The 21,821-nt window shown below is 41.8% G+C and overlaps 1 protein-coding gene across 1 annotated transcript in view; it reads left to right on the forward strand.

Annotated features, from left to right (window-relative positions):
- ZNF385B (zinc finger protein 385B) overlaps nt 1-21,821 on the forward strand; it is a 371,095-nt gene that overhangs the window by 92,459 nt on the left and 256,815 nt on the right. The window contains exon 2 of the mRNA XM_036254058.1: nt 4,982-5,299. Within this exon, the coding sequence (XP_036109951.1) occupies nt 4,984-5,299 (316 nt within the window). The 5' untranslated portion in view covers nt 4,982-4,983. The remainder of the gene's footprint in view (nt 1-4,981; nt 5,300-21,821) is intronic.

Below are 21,821 nucleotides of genomic sequence, written 5' to 3' on the forward strand. Positions count from 1 at the left end.
TCTGAAATAATCATTGTAATAAGTTCAGCTAACATTTATCATCTCATATAGATACAGTATAAAGAATCTCAGTCGAATTAATTACTATTATTTTATTTTGCCAAAGGTTCATGGAAATCCTTCTAAGTGCTAGGCATCTGGTTTGCTTAGAATCTACAATAATGAATGAGAATAAAATAACTTTGTTTTATTTACAGTTGGGTAACTTGAGTGCCTTAGGCTATTTACCTGTTATATTACCTAATTCAAAGTAGTTCAAACCCTTTTCCTGCTTGATCTTTCATCAGCTTGCCCTCCTGCATACTTACTTGAATGCCTGAGATAGTCCACGTTAGCTGGTACTCAGCAGCTTAACCAGCTTCTTTGGTCAGTAACGTCTTCAGCCTCCACCTGCTGCTTTCCCCTGCAGGGCTGTAACCTGCGAGCCATTTCCGACCCTCTAGAACAGTTCTTCACAGTGTTAGAAAGATCAGCTGTGATGTTTGCCTGACTTCTCTCATGGCTTCAGGATTTCAAAGGACAAAAAGAAAGGAAGTGTAAGTGGAGAACTCCATACTTGTTACTAGATGTGGAGGTTCTGTGAGTTCACAGACCAAAGCCCTCCGGGTTAGGGATTCTCTGTTGCGGAGTCTTCTCCGCCCAGGCTCAGGCCTGTCTCCAGGTTTCAGGGACCCATGAACTTTCCCATGAAGGGAATGCCTAGAATGAGTCTCTAATATCTGGGTCATGAGTTGCAGGTCCAGTGGCAGTTACAGGCTTTCCCTGTAAGAGTCTATGTCTTGCCCCCGGGACTCTTTTAGGACTGACAGTGGAAAATCTCTTCCGTTGTGGCAATCTGCCCCCGCCAGGGAAGTCTGGTCTTTTCCTTTAGGTCTGGAGATAATTCAGAACAACACCAGTACTTTCCCCGACAGGCTTTCCCTGTAAGAGTCTATGTCTTGCCCCCGGGACTCTTTTAGGACTGACAGTGGAAAATCTCTTCCGTTGTGGCAGTCTGCCCCCGCCAGGGAAGTCTGGTCTTTTCCTTTAGGTCTGGAGATAATTCAGAACAACACCAGTACTTTCCCCGAAGTTGAATTTATTAATCTGAAATGATCCCAAATATGGGACTTATATAGTGTAGACCAGGCTGAGCTTCAGCAACCTCAGGATGCTTTTTAAGGGGAGAAGCATTCATGTCCTTGCTGGTTCTGGTCTTCACTCATCACCGCTGCCGGAGTGCTTGAGCGAGAAAACACACTCATCTCCCAGTATCTAACAAAACCTTTAGGGACAATGCCATTTACAGGGTAAAAAAAAAATTGTGAAAGGAAAGATACCTTGCAGAGATGCTACTGTGCTGCACTGAAAACATCCTTTTACATGATTATTAAAAGCAGATTTAGCCCCTTGGACCATATTCTCTCCAGAGTCCATGCTTTACCTTCAGATCTCCACTTAATAGGAAGATCCTCTAAGACGTTTTTCCCGAAACAAAAGAGCAGTGTGCCCCCAAAGCTGAATTCAAATCTTTTCCTCGAGGGAAACAAACCGCCAGAAGCATTGAAATGTCAGTTTCTCTTACTCATCGATTAGTGTCAGAATCTCTTGGGATTCACTTTAGGCCAGAGCATCCCATTGCTATTTCTCTAGAACTCAGTCAGGTGTCAAGTAGATGATCAGAAAAACAAAACAAACCCAAGATTGATGAACTGCCGACTGAAACCAAATACTAAGCAATGATTTAAGTACAGTGCAATAAAGCTAAAATACTATAGAAATATGCTCAGAGAACTTGGGGGACTGCTATGCAAAGAACTCTCCGTAGTCACTGTCCTGAACCAGGAGTGGCAGCATTTGCTTCTTCTAGTTTAAGTTCTCCTAAAAAATTCTTTATCGTTTTTTTTAGCCACCGTAGTTCCCATATCTGAATTCTATTATAAAATAAATACTAAAACATACCCACAAATGAACATACTCTACTGAAATCTTCACTTTCCCCCAAATTGAGGAAAAAGGTGTTGTTTTTTTAGCCTGATACCCAAGAAGTCAACTTTTTACCTTCCTTTGAAATATGAATTTAGGAGTCATAACCCAACATTGGTAACATAATGCAGTGGACAAGAATTGGTGTCAGAGTCCTGAATGTTCTCTGTGTGTTTTTATCTTGCCCAAGTGGGATTGATAAATTGGGACTTGGTGGACAGAATGCACACTGCTCCCCTCCAGGCACTACTTCCTCCCGAGAGTGCCCCCTAAACGTGGTGTCAGCGGCCTGTGGGATCATCTTTGAGAGGAACTCAGGGAGAAAGTAAAATAGGGATAAAGGTTATGAAGGATGCTTGTCTACTGAAGAGGTTTTTTACATGTTTTAGAGTAGCCATTCATATCATTGTAAAGGTTTCCTTCTAACTACTTAAAATAATGTATATTTAAGTAAATCTAAAGATTATTTATTTCTAGGATAAATAGCAATCAGAAAAGCATAGGTAAGCAGATTTTATCTTTTATAAGATAATACAGATAAGTCATTTTTTTAAATTGCGGTCCGGAGAGGCCCGGGTTCGGTTCCCGCTAAGGGCATGTACCTCGGTTGCAGTTTGTCCCCGGCCCTGGTTGGTCGTGCGAGTGGCAGCCACTCGATGTGTCCCTTTCACGTCGATGTTTCCCTCTCTCTCTCTTTCTCTCTCTCCCTCCCACTCTGTCTGTACAAAAAAATGGAAAAATGTCCTCGGATGAGGATTAAAAATAAAAATAATAATAATAATAATTTCTAATTTTAAAAGGAACATCATGATGTATGTCCTGTTTCTGTGAACTACCAGGTGGCCAGCCATAAGGTTAAATTTTAAGAACAAAGTGTCATCAGTCCTCACCTGAGTCAAGGATCTTAGTTGTTAGGACTTCAGTGATTCGATGAGATGGTGTCTGAACTAGCCTTGCAAGGTTAAAAGTTATTGGTTTTCCTTACGTTTTACAGTGGATTTGTTTTCTACACAGGGAATGATATATTAAGGATGAACTCTTTTAAAATGTTATATCTTTGTTTATCAATTCAATTAATTCTTAAGATAAATTTTAATATTTTAAGAGGACACAAAGGAATATGTTAGAACATAACTTTTATATGGCACTGACATTTTCTAAAGTTTTATGAAAAAAATGGTTTTGTGACCCCATAATATTTTGATTTAGGGAACAAGAGCAAAAATATTGATAAAGGTGCAGTTCAAATAACATTTCATTTATAACTCAGCCACAGGAATTACTTAAACCTGATTTATGTATAGTTTGAATAGATTTTAAGGAAGAAAACTCCTTTTGTGGAGTGCTCAAAAGAATACATGCATTTGGAAATTTTTGTGAAATACAGTTCCTTAAAATGGTGATATCAGAGTAAAGTATCTATGGGACAAATAGGTTTCATGTATCTAGCAGTTCTCTAAGGGTTATGATTTAGCCTGCGGTATAGTGCACAGCAGCACTTTGCAATAGGGTATTATGGGTGTAAACAGGAGTTCTTCATAGCATGCTGTATGCATAGAGTCAGTATCTGTCTTCAAGGTCATACCCTGTGTTATAACACATTTTCTGAAGTTTAAACATTCACCTGGTGAACAGTCCAAATATGGACTAGTCTCTACTTGCTCCTTCCTTTCATAGAACTCCATGCCAGCTTGGATCAACACAACTTCTCAAAGCCAATATTTTTCAAACTCCTGAGTTTTTCTCATAGGTAGAAATCCCTCACAAACATGATCTTTTGTATATCTGAGTTCCTCCTGCCACATGACTGTCTCCCTCAGCCAATTCTTTCTCATGCATACCCCTTTTCTTTCCTTTTTGACCAGAATTCCTTGCTACTTGTCTTGTACTCCTGTATCTTCTATGAGAGTGTTCTTTTCTTTCTTCTAGTTGAGAATCAAGAACATTGCAATAATTACACTGATAACTATGAAAACACTGGTAATACTGATATTACTAAAATGAGGAACTTACATATGTTAAAGTAGAACTGAACAAGATAAAAATCTCCTTTAAAATCTTCACTTGAAATAAAATCTATCACTATACCCTTATTTAAATAAATGAAAAAGTCCAGCACTTATTGTATCTTAGTCTGTTTCACTTTTTCTGTTTTTCAAATACTAGATTACCATATATTGTATTTCTGTTATTTTGTATTTCAGATGTTTGGCATTTCAGCCTTAGCAAAGGTTAAATTGATATTTGTGGGCTGTTTCACTGCATCTATAAGAAAATGTGTTCACATTCCCATTGGCTGACTTGTAAAGGGGCTTTGGGAACACAATAAAATTTAACTTGCAGACACGTTGTGTTTTAACTTTGTTACTTACCTCCTCCACAGCTCAGGGCATGTGTCTGTTTGCAGGTGTGCATTTCTGTATCTATTATATATACCTTTTTGTATACACACACACTTTTCCACAGTTACGGGTTCATAACATCATTTGTTCCTTTCTTCAATAAATATTTGAATGTAAAAGGTGCTGTTTTAGGTCTAAGGGATATCCAGAAGTGAGGTAATGGCACTCACAGAGTTCACACCATATTGGAGAACAGACACAAAACAAATAATTGCCACAAACATATATAGATGAAATGCACTGGTAATAGATGCTACAAAGGGAGGGGGTCGCACAGCACTATTCAAGCACGTAACCAGAGATCTGCCAGGCTCGGACTGGTTCCCTGGAGAGGGTACTACTCCAGCTAGGATCTCAGGGGTGGGCAAGAGTTAAGAGAGAGGTGAGGTGGGGAGGGTCAAGGATGGAGTAGGAAGTGCTCCAGGTAGAGAGAATATATGTTCAAAGACCACGTTTACTTAGGTGTTCTTGATGACTTTTTCCAAAAGTGATCACTGTGTAGCTGGGAGACTTTTAGTTTCAACCATACCAGGAAAATGAATTGTAATCATACTAGGAAAAAAAGAAGGCACATATTTCACAAGCAATTGTACCTCTTTTTTTTTTTCTTTCAGGTATGAAGTACTACTTAAGCCCTGACAGCATCCCTGAAGATGGAATTATGAATATGGCAACTCTTCTACGGGGCTTTGAAGACAAGAGGATAAAAAACGACAGGCCTGAGGACCAGTTCAGTAAAGAGAAAAAGAAAATTCTGTTTTCCTTCTGTGAGGTGTGCAACATCCAGCTGAACTCGGCAGCCCAGGCCCAGGTCCATTACAACGGCAAATCCCACCGCAAACGAGTCAAGCAGCTGAATGACGGGCAGCCTCAGCCCCCGGCCCAGGGCGCCGGGACGCTGCTGGCCAGCCCCAGCGCCAACACCAGCACAGGTAGGCAGGAGGGCCTCGGGCTCCATTGATCCTGAGATGAATGCTTCTGTTGTAGAAAATGAAGGCTTTAGAGAAAGACTCATCTTTCACCTTAACCTACCACCATAATGATATGTATTCTTTCCCCTACAGGTAAAATCCAAGAGCTGTTCCTTACTTCTCAGTATAGATTTATTATTATAATATGCATATTATATTAGACACAAATACATATAGACACACAACATTTGTATATTGAATCATTGGCTTGGTTCTGTATCCCCAGAGCGTGTGAACATTTCTTAAAGTATTTTGAAATGTATTTAAAAATGGATCAGTGACGTCAATTTCCCCCTCCTCTGTAAAATTAGGCTTTGTGGGTTTCCTTTGTCTGCTTTCTATTGGGCAGCATACTACTTGATAGTATATAAAAAGCTGCAGCTCTATTTATAACATCCCGTGTTGCAGGAAAAAAACATTAATCTCTGTGTTAGACTTGTTACATTCGGTTAGAGAGTTGCCAGCCACACGGCTTTTGTGGCGGTGCTGCTCTCGCGATAGGAAGGGCATGGCCCAAGCCAGCAAGGGGACCTCTGAGATCCCGCCCCACCGCAAACGGGCACTTTCTCTGCCTCTGGCCTCACCCTTCCCTGTGGGCCAGGTACAGGCAGACAGAAGTTTAGGGATCTTTGCATTCCTGCATCTGCCCTGAATTCTCAAGTTCTTAAAATCCTTAATCTTATCCTTGGGCAGTGTTTCCTCCTCCTCCCTATTGCTGGTCATTGGATATCATCACTGTGACATAACGAAGGAAAAATGTGAAATTTGCTGTTATCCATGGAGAAGATGTCTACAAAAAGTGAACCTCCTACCCAGGTTTACCTGGGAGGCCAGATAAGCCGCCTCTTGCATGTGGGGGAAGGGCTCCCAATGCCGCTCCTGGGAGTGTGCGCTCTGGGGATGAGCTTCCCCCTGAAGGGAGAAGGTGCAGCGAGGCCCTGTGTGGGAATTGCACTCAGTGCGGTCCCACAGTCTTGGTTTTGTAAAGTTATGACATGATCCTTACTACGTTCCAGTGTACGTTGTTTGTATGTGTGCTGTAGGTATATAATCTTTAAAAATATTTCAAGTTGAACTAACTACTTTTTACCAATTTAGTTTCATTAAATTATTTCCCCAGTTGATACTTTTCATGCTGTGAAAGACTTACAGGAACCTATAGATACACACTTATTAAAATAATGAAAAATTGCTCTTTTCATTTTGTGTTTATGTATTATTATAATTATAATTATTCTAAGTACAAATATTTCTAGATACATCAATGTATCTGTAATTTACGTATCAAAAACATTAATTTACATATGAAAAATATCGGTGTTAGGTTAAAATGGATTTCTGTCTTATATCTAAATCAGAGAGCAAATAACCTTGAGTAAAGGTTTGAATTACATACTGTTACAGTCCAAATATCTATGCCTAAAGTGAGCTGAACCTGTAGATTCTGGTAAGTACCAATATTAGTAGCTAACATTAATTCAGCATTTTCTAAAGGCCATATTCTGGCCCTAAGAACTTTATGGGAATTTTTCTCATTTGATCCTCTCATCAACCCTGAGGTAGGTGCTGTAATTATCCATTACTTACAGACTAAGAATGGAGGCACAGGGAGCTGCAATCATTTGTCCAGGTTCATATGGCCTGGAAATGGCAGCTCTAGGGTTCCAGCCATATGTAATTAATAGTGAAGCCACTATTCTTTGTCACCATTTTCCTATTTTCCTGGCAGGCAGTAGCGCTCAGGTGGAATTCAGACCTATGTGCTGTCATATATTTGATGGTTGCACGCATAACAAACTATTTCACCCTGATGGGTCTTAAAAACAGACATGCGAATTTCCAACTCATTCGTTTTCCTGTTGTTCTCCCATGCTAATGAAATTAGCTGCCTGACATAAAGTAAATGTAGCAAAGACATACACAGCCTATGAATATGTAGAAAAATGGGTAAGGAAATTAGACAGATTTTTAAGTGTATATTAGGCATAAAGGACAGTTTTCATATATTGAAAATATAGTCAATGATCCATTCTCAGAAGACTTGGGTTTAGCAGATGAGGAAGGCAGGTCACTTAACCTCTGAAAGTGATTAGCATTAGTCCTCCCACCTGAAAAAAAAAAGTGGGGATAATGATGTCTCCTCTTTGAAATGGAAGTTAGACTTAGATGTATGTACAAAGATGACTGGGACATGATTTATAATTCTGAAATGTTAGATGGATCCTGAGCGTCCAATAGGAGAAAGATTACGTACCTATTAGTACACTTCCAAGATGAATCACAGAAACCATTGTCATTAAAAGTTACGGTATTTCTGAGAAGGACCTAATCCGGGGGGAACGGTCCGTGACGCCGAGCTGAGTGAGACAGGACCTTCAGTGGAATAGCCCCGTGGGGCTCCGCGCCCGCGAGTGTCATCCTCTGTTCAGTCTCCACTCAGTGAGGAGCAAGCCTGACGTGGTTTTATTTGTTCAGTCACTTTCCTCAACGTTGATCTATCAAATGTCTGCGTCGGGAGGGTAGCAGCTCCCTTAACACCTTCTCTGCCCGGAACTTCTCACTGTCGTGCATTCAGAGGGACTGTTTGATTTAGAAGATTCGGTTCTATTTATAAAACTTCCTCGTCATAACCACATTAAGATTTGAGAGACGGACCGCGGATTTGAGCGGAGGGTGGGGCCCGGGGCTGGCGTGCTGCTCCCGCGTGCACCTGCCCTTCCGCCCGGTGTGGGAACCCCGAGGGGCGGGGAGGGGTGGTGTCCTTGCCCCCGCGTGCACCTGCCCTTCCGCCCCGGTGTGGGAACCCCGAGGGGCGGGGAGGGGTGGTGTCCTTGCCCCCGCGTGCACCTGCCCTTCCGCCCCGGTGTGGGAACCCCGAGGGGCGGGGAGGGGAGGTGTCCTTGCCCCCGCGTGCACCTGCCCTTCCGCCCCGGTGTGGGAACCCCGAGGGGCGGGGAGGGGTGGTGTCCTTGCCCCCGCGTGCACCTGCCCTTCCGCCCCGGTGTGGGAACCCCGAGGGGCGGGGAGGGGTGGTGTCCTTGCCCCCGCGTGCACCTGCCCTTCCGCCCCGGTGTGGGAACCCCGAGGGGCGGGGAGGGGAGGTGTCCTTGCCCCCGCGTGCACCTGCCCTTCCGCCCCGGTGTGGGAACCCCGAGGGGCGGGGAGGGGTGGTGTCCTTGCCCCCGCGTGCACCTGCCCTTCCGCCCCGGTGTGGGAACCCCGAGGGGCGGTGAGGGGTGGTGTCCTTGCCTTGCGGCCTCGGGGCTGCAGTGCCCTTCTGGTCAACGACTGCTGTTCTGCTCTCTGCGGGCACAGGTGCGCCTAACAGACCTGTGTTCCCTGAGGGATTGGGAGTCCCTGAGATTTAGCTGCATCCCCCAGCTCAGCCCCAGCTGATAACAAAAGGCTCCTTCCTCAACCACATGAACCTCGTTTTCCTACCTGGTGGCAGTCCTGGCGAGATTGTGTCCTCTCCTCTCATCTACGTGCCAACTGCTGGGGCTTGAGGGCACAGACCAAATCAGTCTGACAATTAACATTCCTCTTGAAAACGCAGAGCTGCTGGGGGGCCCAGGCAGGCAGAGGGCAGTGAGGCGCGGGGGCTCCTCCACCTTTCTCTGCTCAGCTAGCACAGGGAAGACTGGCCAGCAAGCACCCGGCCAGGGAGCTCAAGGACAGTCTCCTTTTCGTGCTAATTGCTTGACTGGAGGGGGGTGTTACGGGCTGAATCGTGTCCCCCCCTTAAAAAATACATTGGAGCCCTGGCTGGTTTGGCGCAGCAGTTAGAACATCGGCCAGTGGACCAAAGAGTTGCGGGTTCAATTCCCGCCAAGGGCACATACCTCAGTTGCGGTTTGTCTCCAATCCCCTGGGCCGTGCGGGTGGCAACCAATCGATGTGTCTCTCTCACATCGATGTTTCTCTCTCTCTCCCTTCCACTCTGTCTGAAGATAAATGTAAAAATATCCTCGGGTGAGGATTAAAAAAAAAAGACATTGGAGTCCCAATCCTCAGTAATATAGAATGTAACCTTATTTGGAGATAGAATTTTTACAGAGGAAATTAATTAAAAATGAGGCAATTAGGGTTAGGTTGACCCTAATCCAATGTGACAGATGTCCTTATAAGAAGGGGAATTTTGGCCCTGGCCAGTTTGGCTCAGCGGTTAGAGCGTTGGCCTGCGGTCCGGAGAGACCCGGGTTCGGTTCCCGCTAAGGGCATGTACCTCGGTTGCAGTTTGTCCCCGGCCCTGGTTGGGTCGTGTGGGTGGCAGCCACTCGATGTGTCCCTTTCACATCGATGTTTCTCTCTCTCTCTCTCTCTCTCTCTCTCCCCCTCCCACTCCATCTGAACAAAATATCAAAAAAAAAAAAAGAAGGGGAATTTTGCACAGAGACAGACCCACACGCAGGGAGGATGATGTGAACAGACACGGGGACAAGGGGGCCATCTACAAACCAAGAAGAGAGGCCTGCAACCGATTCTTCCCTCTGAGCCCTTGATTTCAGACTTCTAACCTCTAGAACTGAGAGATGATAAATGCCGATTATGAAGCCACCCAGCTTGGGGTACTTTGTTCTGACAGTCCTAGCCAACTGATAGAGGAGGAAAATAGTAGCCTATGTCCTCATCAGAGGACAAAAGAGGTGGTAGTGGAGATGATTTACCCAAGAGCCGTTCATTTTAGAGGTAACTTCCCCTACTCTCAGTCTTATTGTCGTGTTGGGGTTGGCAGAGGTGGGAATGGGCTTCAGAGGGTGGTGGTTGAGACTTGAGCCATTTCTCTGAATTGGTGACTGACACCTAAGCACTGATAATTCTTCCACTGAGAATTCAGTGTGTTTACAGAACCTTTGGGTCTCAGTTTCTGGAAGAACAGAAGGACCAGAGTACACTTAAAACCATCGTGTGAGTGAGTGAGAGAGAGAGAGAGAGAGAGTGTGTGTGTGTGTGTGTGTGTGAATGTACCAATATAATTTTTTTTTCCTGAGAGAAGGATTCATGATGAGTAGCAGCAAGATCCCTTCCCCAGCACTGTCCCCAAACAAATATTGTAAGAATTCTCTGGGCTACAGACAGGAGAATCAGAGGGAAAGCGAAGAGACCTTAGATAACTTAGCCTGTATGTGAAGGATCCCTGGTCCTTTCCCCATCCAGCCCCAAGGGGTGGGTGGAAAGAACAGAAACCACAGGGGGCTTTGGACAAAGTAGTAGCCTGCTTCTATCCCCCAAAGGGTCCACAAAGACAGTAAGATACTGGTGTCCCTGGCCCCTAGCAAGGGTAGGCAGAGGGACCCGAGGAGTCTCCTGATTTTCTGTGGGCTTAGTGGGCACGGGGGCTGCTGGGTGAAACTGGAAACCACAGAGGGGATCTGACAGGAGCAGGGAAGCAGCCTTTCCTGGAGCCTGGATGGGAGCAGCGGCAAGAGAATGTTTCCGAGTGCAGTGCAGGCCTATGTAAAGAGCCTTCATGGTTGGGACACGAGGGAATGCCTCACAGTGTCAGCACGAGCCAGTAACCGAATACCAGACAGAAATAAAAATCTCTTAGTAGATGCCTATGTGCAGAAGTGACAGCCAGTTCATAAACCCTCCTACCTGAGCCTCAGCACCACTTAACCCCATAAGCATGCTCTGCACCCAACCCCAAATCTAGATGCAACTGCAGGGAAAGAGGTACTCTAAACTGCCGGAGAGTGAGTTTCTGTTACCAGGTAGGGTGAGGTTTGTACAAGACAAAGGAATTTATCATTAGTAGGTTTACCTTGAAAGATTTATTTTGGCCAAAGGGAGTTTTTCAAATAGAAAAGAAATGATAAAATAATGAATCTTGGAGCTTTAGAAGGAAGAAAGAACAATAGAAAAAGAAATATCAGTACATATAATAAACTATATCAGTTGTAGTTCTCCAGAGAAATAGAATTAAAAGGATGTATACCTATGTTTGTGTGCATATACATTATAATAAGAAATATTTATTATAAATAATTGGCTCATAATGGAAGATGCTAACAAGTTCCGAGATCTGCAGTCAGAAAGCTAGGGGTTCACGGGTGCTGATGCTGTAGTTGCAGCCTAAAGGCTGCAGGCCTGAGAGCCGGGAAAGGCAGGAAAAAACTGATGTCCCCGGTGAAAGGCAGTCGGGTAGGAAGAACGTCAGGAGACGTCAGCCTCGTGTTCTGTGCAGACTGGCAGCTGTGTGAACGCGCCCACCCACATGGGGAGAGCCATCTGCTTTACTTAGTGTGTAGATCTAAAGGTGGAACTCACCCTAATTCAAAGGAATAGAAACACCTGGAATGATGTTTGGTCAAATATCTGGGCACCCTGTGGCCCACTCAAGTTGAAACAGAAAATTCTCACACTGTCCATTTCCTCATAAATTTTATAAATCATATTTGATGATTGAAACAAACATTATAACCATCTGATATTTGAGACAATGACATTTAAAAGTGGGGAATGTAAAGGGACCTAAATGGAAGTGAGGTTTCTGCACGTCATTTGAAGTAGCCAAAAGATTTTCATAAGTATGTGTATTGTAATACCCATAACAACCACTCTATAGGCTATACAAAGAGGTACAATAAAAAAGACTATAAGTAAATCAAAACGGAGTCCCCAAAAATGTTTATGTAACCCACAGGATGACAAGAAAAGAGAAATATAGAATGAGAACCAGAGGAAACAAATAGAAAACAAGTAATAAAATATCAGACCTAACCTAAGCACTACCGTATTAATAATTACCTTAAATATAAGTGGCCTAAATCTATCAATCAGAAGACAGATTTTTCAGAGCAGATTAAAAAAAACAAACTACCCAGCTCTATGCTGCCTACAAGAAACTTACTTTACAATCCACGACATAGACAGGTTGAAAGCAAAAATATGGAAAAGCATATGCCATGCAAACAGTAATTTAAAACAAGTCAAGAGTCTCTACATTAATATCTGATAAGGTAAATTTCAGAACAAAGAAAATTACTAGAGACAAAGAAAGACACTGCATTAAAAGGAAAGTTTCAAGCCCCCAGAAAGACACAATGATCCTGAATCTTTATGCACCAAACAACAGAGCCTCAAAATGCATGAATCAAAACTGATAGAGCTGAAAGAAGAAATAGATAAATCCACAATTATAGTTGAAGACTTCAGCACCCTCCTCTCCACCACTGGTAGAATTACTAGACAGAAAATCAGCAAGGATATATAAAATCTGAACAACACAATCAACCAAAAGGATCTACCTCATGTTTATGGAACTCCACCTCCAGCAGTAGAACATACATATTTTTTTCAAGTAAATGTCCCTTGGTAAATATTTACTAAGAAAGACCATATTCTGGTCTGTAAGACAAACTTTAACACATTTAAAAGAGTTGTAATCAGCCCTGGCCAGTTTTGCTCAGTGTTTAGAGCATTGTCCTGTGGACCAAAGAGTCATGGGTTCGATTCCAATCAAGGGCATGTACCTCAGTTGCACTTCAGTTCCTGGCCCTTGTTGGGGTTGTGCAGGAGGCAACCAATTGAAGGTCTCTTGCACGTCGATGTTTCTCTCTTTCTCCCTCCCTCCCTCCATTCTATCTGAAAGTCAATGGAAAAATATCCTTGGGTGAGGATTAAAAAAAAAAGTTGTAATCATACATGACATGTTTTCTGACCATAATGAAATTAAACTAGAAATCATAATAGAAAACTAACAGGAGAATTAAACAATGTATCTCCTAAATAATCCACGAATCAAAAAATAAGGCTCAAAGGAGATAAGAAACTCATAGAACTGATGAACATGAAAAAACAACATATCAAAATATGTGGGATATAACTAAAACTGGAAAGAGAAATTTACGACATTAAGTGCTTATATTAGAAATGAGAAAAGGTCTCCAATAAATAAGTCCCTACCTTAAGAAGCTGGGGGTGGGGTGGGGGGATAGAAAAAATAAACTCAAAACAAGCAAAACTAGAGAAATCTGAATAATTTTGGTAGATTGTATTCATGTCAACATCCTGATTATGGTATTTTTCTGTAGTGCAACAGAATGTGACCATCAATGGAAGCTAGATAAAGTGTTCAACAGAACTCTTTGTATTAACTGTGTCCAACTGCATTTGAATCTCTGTCTCAATAAAATTTTCAGTTAAAAAGTCATAATAAAGGTGACCACCTAAAATGCCCAGTTTTCTAGTAGCATTATCAGAGATGACAATTAGCAAAAATTGAGGGGTTTGGCTTTTTAAAAATTATCAAATGTCTACTTTAAAGAGATTACTAAAATCTCTTTTTTAAAAAAAATAAATAAGTGTCAAGAGAACAGAGCTATCCAAATAAATTGCTGACAAGATGGTACGCTGAGAACAGTGATAGCCCTGACATATCAGTGAGGTGGCACTGAAAGAATGATTAACTTCACAGAGGTCGAGGAAGGCTTCCAGAAAGGTATTATCTGAGGTGAATATTCAAAGATAAACTTCAAGTTATTCAAGGAAAAACAACATTCCAGGCAAAGTGGACATTAAAGCAAATGCATGTAGGAATAAATTATAAATAGTTTATTATTATTAGAATGAAATGTGATTGGGGAAAAGGGGAGACAATCCCTATGTCAACGTAGTAAGTAGCTGAAATAAAAGGGTCTTCTTTGTCCTGTAGGAACTGAGACACAGGAAAAACACAGCTACCCAAACACATATAAAAAAGGAAGGGACAGCTGCTGAATACAGAGGTCTCTTAAGTTCTCTTTTTAGTGTACTCTGGTTTATGCCAACCTGGAGCTTCTCTGTCAAGTCCAGACATCCCAGCTCACGTGTTGTTTCACCAGGGACCACATGACAACACGGGTTATTTTTCCATGACCCACATACAACTTCCAAGTCCAGATAAAATTAATCTTATTTATTCTCTATGTATGGTGGCTAGTGACCTTCATTCTGCCCTGTGCTATCAAAGACTGAGACCTATTTTTTTTAAATATGTTTTTATTAATTTCAGAGAGAAGAAGGGAGAGAAAGTGACAGAAAAATTAAAGAGGGAGGAACATTGATTGGCTGCTTCCTGCATGCCCCCTACTGGGGATCAATCCCTCAATCTGTGCGCGTGTACTGACCAGGAATTGAACCAGCAACTTCGGGACAATGCTCAACCAACTGAGCCACACCAGCTAGGCAAGAGACCTATTCTTTTTTAAAAAAATTTTTTTTTCTTTATTGATTTTAGAGAGAAAGTAAGGGAGAGAGAGAGATAGAAACATCGATGAGAGAGAACATAAGTCGGCTTCCTCCTGCATACCTCCCACTGGGGATTGGGCCCACAACCTGGGCATGTTCCCTGACTGGGAATTGAACTGGCAACCTCTTGGTGCATGGGTCGACACTCAGCCCACTGAGCCACACTGGCTGACAAGAGACCTATTCTTTATCTTGGGTGCCTATTGCTGTAAAATGTTTCCATTTCTATCCCATTCACCTTTTCATTCTCTGAGTTGGATCTGAATTTTTAAAATGTGAAGCAATTGGTGTGTTAGGGACTGATAATGAACCCAATGGTTCTCACATTTTAGCTTGCATCAGAATCACCTAAAAAGATGTGTGAAAATGCAGATTGCCAGGCTCCACCCCCGGAGCTGCTCATTCAGTAGGCTGGGGTGGAACCTGAGAACTTGCATTTCTATCAGGCTCCCAGAAAGATGAGTAAGCTCCTGTTCCGAAATCACACTTTGAGAACACCACTCTGACGCATTGGGGAGAATGTACACCCTGAAAAGGAGCTTCTTACCTTAAATAAATCTGTGATTGGTCAATGGTCAGAAAAGAGAAAGGTGGCCTTCTTGTGTTTCTTGTCTTCTCCTGGGACATATACATCACCTAAGGCAACAGAAACAAAGGAGAAAATGAATACATGGGACTACATCAAACTCAAAAGCTTCTGCACAGCAAAAGAAACAACCTCCAAAATGGAAAGGCAACCCACTGTGTGGGAGAGCATAATTGCCAGTGATACATCAGATAAGGGGTTAATTTCCAATATATAGAGAGTGCTCATACAGCTCAACAAAAGGAAGACAAAGAACCCAATTAAAAAATGGGCAGAGGAACTAAATAGACACCTCTCCAAACAGGACATACAAATGTCTATCTGAAATTAAATGCAAAAATGTCCTCGGATGAGGATTAGAAAAACAAGGAAACTGTAAAACATCAAGCTCAGAGTATGGAGGTTCTGCTGAATTGAGGTAAGAGAGACATTTCTGTACTTGATTTTGATGTCACTGGAGATAGAGGTTCTCATAAAATTACTGAAATAATGTCAGTCCTCACAACCCAACAAGATAGCCATAATTTTCCTCACACTGTAAATAAAGAAACTGAGAATTAGAGAGATTTGGAGGCCTTTCCTAAGGCCACACGAAGATTCAAGTCTAAGATCTGTCTTGAACCCTATCTTGCCTCTCATTATCTCTCATAACTTTTTACACGTTCTTCAAAAAGTAAAAATGAAAAGAGTTCGTGACTGTTTCCTTATTATCTAGTGTTTGTGTTTTCCCAGTTGCATACTAACTAAAATGCACAATTTCTTTCTCACCTTCAATTAATTCCAAAAGAATTTCTAATCACATTTAAGGTTAAGCTTTTAAGACTGAACAGGAGTTAGTCAAGCAAAGGGAGTGGAGAAGCGTGATTCATAGGGAGTAAAGAGAATGTTTAGAATCTTAAATTGAGAAAAAACTTGGCACGTCTGAAAACCTGAGATTTGGCTGAAATGGAGTGAGAGAATTAGAAAGAAAAACAAGAGAAGTTGGAAGGTAGGCAGCAGCCATGAGAAATTTTTTTAAAATAATGCTTCATTTTAATCATGATTCTATGGATCCGAGATGGGGGCTGGTCTCAGCTGGCCATCTCTTGTCCTGGCCTCCCTGGAGGTCACTCAGGGAGCCAGCACACTGGCGGTTGGATGGTCTGTGACGGTCATGTCTGGCAGTCGGCGCAGACTGTAGGCTGGAGCCTGTCACCAGCAGACGCTGTCTGTGAGTTACTTAGACTAAGCTTAGTTACTCAGGCCACGGAGCGGCATTGCAAGACCGCAGGAGAAGAAGCTGCAAGGACTTATTCTTTAGGTCAGAACTAGTCACAAGAACAGTCCGAATTCCAGTGGTGGGAAACAGACGCTGCCTCTTGGTGTGAGGAGTGGCATCTTTTATTTGGCCTTAGAAATTTTGAACTGAGCTTGAATAGATTTAAAGTTGAGGGCACTTTGGGGGTAAAGGGAAGAAGTTGCATGATAAAACCAGAGGATTTTCCAGCAGGAAGTAGAAGGTAATGGCTGGAGGGGAAACGGAGAACAGGATGGAAGATGGGTTGTCAGCTGGAGTACATTGTGGCGTGTTCTTTCCTTGGTGCAAAACTCTGTGTTTCTCTTTAATGCTTCCAGGGTCATCCAGAATCTTAGATGTTTCATTCATTACTTTCTCCCTTCTAATGATCTCTTATTTGTATTCTTATTCCACATAAAAGAAACAGTTTATAGGATTTAGGACAGTGGTGGGTATTATGACTATTAAAATATGTGTATGGGCTTTTAAACACCTAGGCCATTTTTCTCCACTGCAACACACATGTATTTAAAATGTAAAATTAGGCAAATCTAAGATGGCAGGGGATTAGGTAGATGTTACACTCACCCCTTCTCAGGACCAAACTGGAATTACAACTAAAATGTAGAGCAAGCACCCTGAATAACCAACAGAAGACTAGCTGAAAAGAAGTCCTATGACCAAGGATTTACAGAAGAAGCCATATTGAGACTGGTAGGAAGGACAAAAAGGCACCACCCTGCTCCCACGATGGTGGCTGGGAATCTTTAGGGATGACACAACTGCAGAATTTCCCCCTGAGAAGTGTGGGGTCTGAGCCCCAAGCCAGGCTCCCCAGCCCAGAGCACCAGAGCCGGGAGGAGGCTTCCACGTAACATCTGACTGTGAAAATTAGCAGGTATTCTGACAGGCAGGGAGAGATGAAGATCTGCTAGAGATACAGGTGCTCTCTTAAAGGGCCAGTGCACAAAGTCCCACCCTGCAGATGCCATCTTCTTGAATGGAGCACCCCCTCCATACAGCATCAGCCTGAGGGAATGCAATAGCTTCACCTTCTGGACTCTCTGTTGCCCCACCCTGTGGAATTGTACCTCACTGAGGAGTTAGCTGCCTGAGCTAGGGTGTGGAGGTCTGGACAGACTTGGGGTGTCAGTGACTGAGTTGTGTGGCTTTGGGGTGGGGGCTATTCCCTCTACTTTCCCATGAACCTGACATCTGCTAACCCCACTCTCGGGGTTTCCTGAGGCCTTACCCTCACTGAAAAACTACTAGAATTGATAAATAAATTCAGTAAGGTAGCAGGATACAAAATTAATATCCAGAAATCAGTTGCATTTTTATACACCAATAATAAAATATCACAAAGGGAAACAAAGAAAACAATATTATTCACAATTGCTTCAAAAAACCACATGTAGGAATAAATTTCTCTAAAGATATAAAACACCTGTACTCAGAAAATTATAAGACACTGAAAAAGAAATTGAAGAAGATTCAAATAAGAGTAAGTATATACCGTATTCATGGATAGGAAGAATTGACATCATTAAAATGTCCATACTACCCAAAGCAATTTATAGATTCAGTGCAATTTCTATTAAGATACCAATGGCGTATTTCACAGAACTAGAAAAAAATATTCCAAAAATGTATATGCATCCACAAAAGGCCCTGAATAGCCACAGCAATCTTGAGAAAGAAGAATAAAATTGGAGGAATCATGCTACCTGATATCAAACTATACTTACTATAAGGCCATAGCAATCAAAACAGCATGGTACAGGAATAAAATCATGCCTTTATGATTAATTAATATTTGACAAAGGAGGCAAGGACATACAGTGGAGTAAACATAGTCTGTTCAATGAGTGGTATTGTGAAAATTGGACAGATATGTGCAAAATAATGAAACTAGACCACCTTCTTATACCACACACAAGAATAAACTCAAAGTGGATTAAAAACTTAAATGTTAGACTCAAATCCATAAAATCCTAGAAGAAAACACAGGCAGTAAAATCTCAGGCATATCTCGTAGCAGTATTTTTTTCTGATATATCTCCTCAGGCAAGGGAAACAAAAGACAATACAAACAAATGGGACTACATCAAACTAAAAAGTTTTTTCACAGAGAAGGAAACCATCAACGAAATAAAAAGACAACCCATTGAATGGGAGAACATATTAACCAGTGTTACATCTGATAAAGGGTTAATATCCAAAATTTGTAAAGAATTCATGCCACTCAACACCAAAACAAACAAAAGACAGTCCAATTAAAAAATGGGCAAAAAACCTGAATAGACATTTCTCCAAAGAGGAGAAAAGGGAACTCTCGTGCACTGTGGGTGGGAATGCAGAGTGGTGGAGAGTAGTGTGGAGTTTCCTCAAAAATTAAAAATGGAACTGCCTTATGACCCAGTGATTCCACTTCTGGATATGTGTACAAAAAAAAACCCCAAACACTAATTTGAAAGAATATATGCACCCCTATGTTCATTACATTATTTACAATAGCCAAGATTTGGAAGCAACCCAAATGCCCATCAGTAGGTGAGTGGATACAAAAAGCCGTGGCACAATTACACAGTGAATTACAATTCTGCCGTAAAGAAAAGGAAATCTTACCTTTTGCAACAGTATGGATGGACCTGAAGAGTATTATGCTAAGTTAAATAAGTGAGTCAGAAAAAGTGAAATATGATTTCACTTGCATGTGGACTCTATTGAACAAAATAACAAACAAAATAGAAACAGACTCATAGATACAGAGAACAGACTGACAGCTGTCAGAGGGGCGGGGGTTTGTAAACTGGGTGAAAAAGATGAAGGGATTACCCCAGGGAAAAGGGGTGTGGGGAGGTAGAGAGCATAATAGAGGTTAACTGGTGATGGAAGGAGACTTGGGGTGGTGAACGCACAATACTATTATGCAGATGACACATTATAGAATTGTCTATGTACAGAAACCTATGTACTTTTATTAACCACTGTCTCCCCAATAACTTTAATTTAAATAAGTAAATTAATAAAATGTAAAATGTATCCTCAAATGGGTTTTCACAGACATTTTTGAGCCTTAGAACTTAAGCTTGAAACTGTCACACTATTGGTTCACCACAAGATGGTGCCACATGTATATTGAAAGTGAAATATTGTCCTCATTTTAATGGTGTAACATTTTTCGGGAATTTGTTAATGAGTATGGATAGCAGAGAAATACTCACAAAGAGGTGAGGACATGTGTGCCGTGCATGTATGGGCAGGAGCATGCTCATTTGTAGACTTCTTAAAAGCATCTTCTGTGCATTTATGCATTAGGTTGAATTTATAGGGGTGGTATGGGGGGGGGGGTGTTAGAGAGAGAGAGGTGTAGGAGAGATTTTTCTTCAGTTTTCAGGTATAAAAATTATTACTTAAACATTTAATATTGCCCTCTGTCTGGAAATTTGTAGTTCATTTTAAGAGAGATTTAATGATGCAAACTTAAGTTTGTGAGATAGATGCAGAGATCAGGCTAGAATTCATCAATATGATAATGTCTTTTACTTTTGCAGTTGAAACATATGGTTTTAAATGCTTGCTTTTCCTTTTTATTGATGAATCAGTTTGCCATTTATCATTTAACCAAGAAATCTTTTACAAAATGTACGTACCATGGTGAAAGTATAACAAACCTTTGAAGTATCAGTGAATTTCTGCAGTAAGTGTATTAAGTAAGTACAACATTTTAATGTGGAGGCAAGTGGGTTAAATTATTTACAACATGCACATATTTCTTTAAACCTATTAAGGTAAGTCCAGCCCTGGCCGGTTTGGCTCAGCAGGTAGAGCATCGGCCAATGGTCCAGAGAGACCCAGGTTCGGTTTCCACTAAAGGCACATATCTTGGTCGCAGTTTGTCCCCGGCCCTGGTTGGGTCATGTGGGAGGCAGCCACTCGATGTGTCCCTTTCACGTCGATGTTTCTCTCTCTCGCTCTTCCTCTCTCTCCTTCTCACTGTCTCTGAATAAAAAAATGGAAAAAATGTCCTAAAAAAAAGGTAAGTCCATACAAAACTTTCATGGAAAAATTATTATACAACCTATTTTTTAGGTTGAGCCCATATGACTTCCTTTGTCTATGAAAGAACAGACTTAGAAGGGCAGAACGTCATGGTCAAAATATACCAAATTGCATCCTTGAAATGAGGGCCTTTGATTTCCTTGGTTTGAATTCTAGATCCTTATGAGAGAGCCCAGAATTGTCTGTTACTCGGAATAATTCAGACCCAGTGATGATGCGGTAGGAGGAATATTGGTTTACTTACCTGACTCTTTGTCTTACCCAGGATTGGTCACTGTAAGTTTCCCAGTATTTTTCTAACTATGAATGTCATCCTTTCGAAAAGAATAGAGTCAGTGCTCCATATCTGTACTCCTCAGGTCAATATAATTGAGATTTATAGTGTAGGTTTATTGAGATTGAGGTTCCTTATGAATGAGAGTAGAGCATTTTGGAAACAGGATGAAAGCTCCAGTTATAACTCCAGCCCCCCAAAATGCTCTGAGATAGAGCCCCAGACATTTTGAGTGTGTCAGAAATCTAGAATTACGCCTAAGGTGGACCTGAAAAAGACATTAAAGAACAGCTTCATATGCTTTCTGTACAAGTGGCTTTCAAATGGGAAACATGGGTGTCAATTATGGAAGTATGGAACTCCAAGGAATGGATATGTTAAGGAGTTTGAGTGGAGCTTTTATAAAAAAGGAATTTAAAGGGGCATTTGGCCTGTTTAAGTGAAGTACTGATAGTCTTCCTTTTTGTTTTTTTTTTGTTCAGATAGAGTGGGAGGGAGGGAGAGGAAGAGAGGGAGAGAGAGAAACATAGACATGAAAGGGACACACATCGAGTGGCTGCCACCCACACGACCATCCAGGGCCGGGGACAAATTGCAACCGAGGTACGTGCCCTTAGCGGGAACCGAACCTGGGTCTCTCTGGACCGCAGGCCGATGCTCTAACTGCTGAGCCAAACCGGCCAGGGCTGATAGTCTTCCTTTAAAAATGCTTTGAACTATGAACTTTTACATATATTCATTGACAGATAAATGTTTTCTATCAGGCCTTGGTTTTTAGATTTTAAAAACTAAGTACTAACACCTTTCAGTGTGGAAACTGAATCTTAGACAATTATGGTAAGTGTTTGGGTGGCTGAGTGATTTGAATCATCAAACACCCACTGAAAATTCGGGTGTTATCTTAGAATAGATGCGTAACCTATTTTTGTGTGTTTGTTACCTATATTAAACTAATCTGGGGAGAAAGACTTTTGGTAGCTGGCTCAGTAGAAATTTAAAGTAGTGAGTGTGTATCCTCACTGTGGGGTGAGTGTGTGGTCACCTTGGCTGA

This window comes from Molossus molossus, unplaced genomic scaffold, assembly GCF_014108415.1.
Source record: "Molossus molossus isolate mMolMol1 unplaced genomic scaffold, mMolMol1.p scaffold_m16_p_11, whole genome shotgun sequence".
Taxonomy (NCBI): Eukaryota; Metazoa; Chordata; class Mammalia; order Chiroptera; family Molossidae; genus Molossus; species Molossus molossus.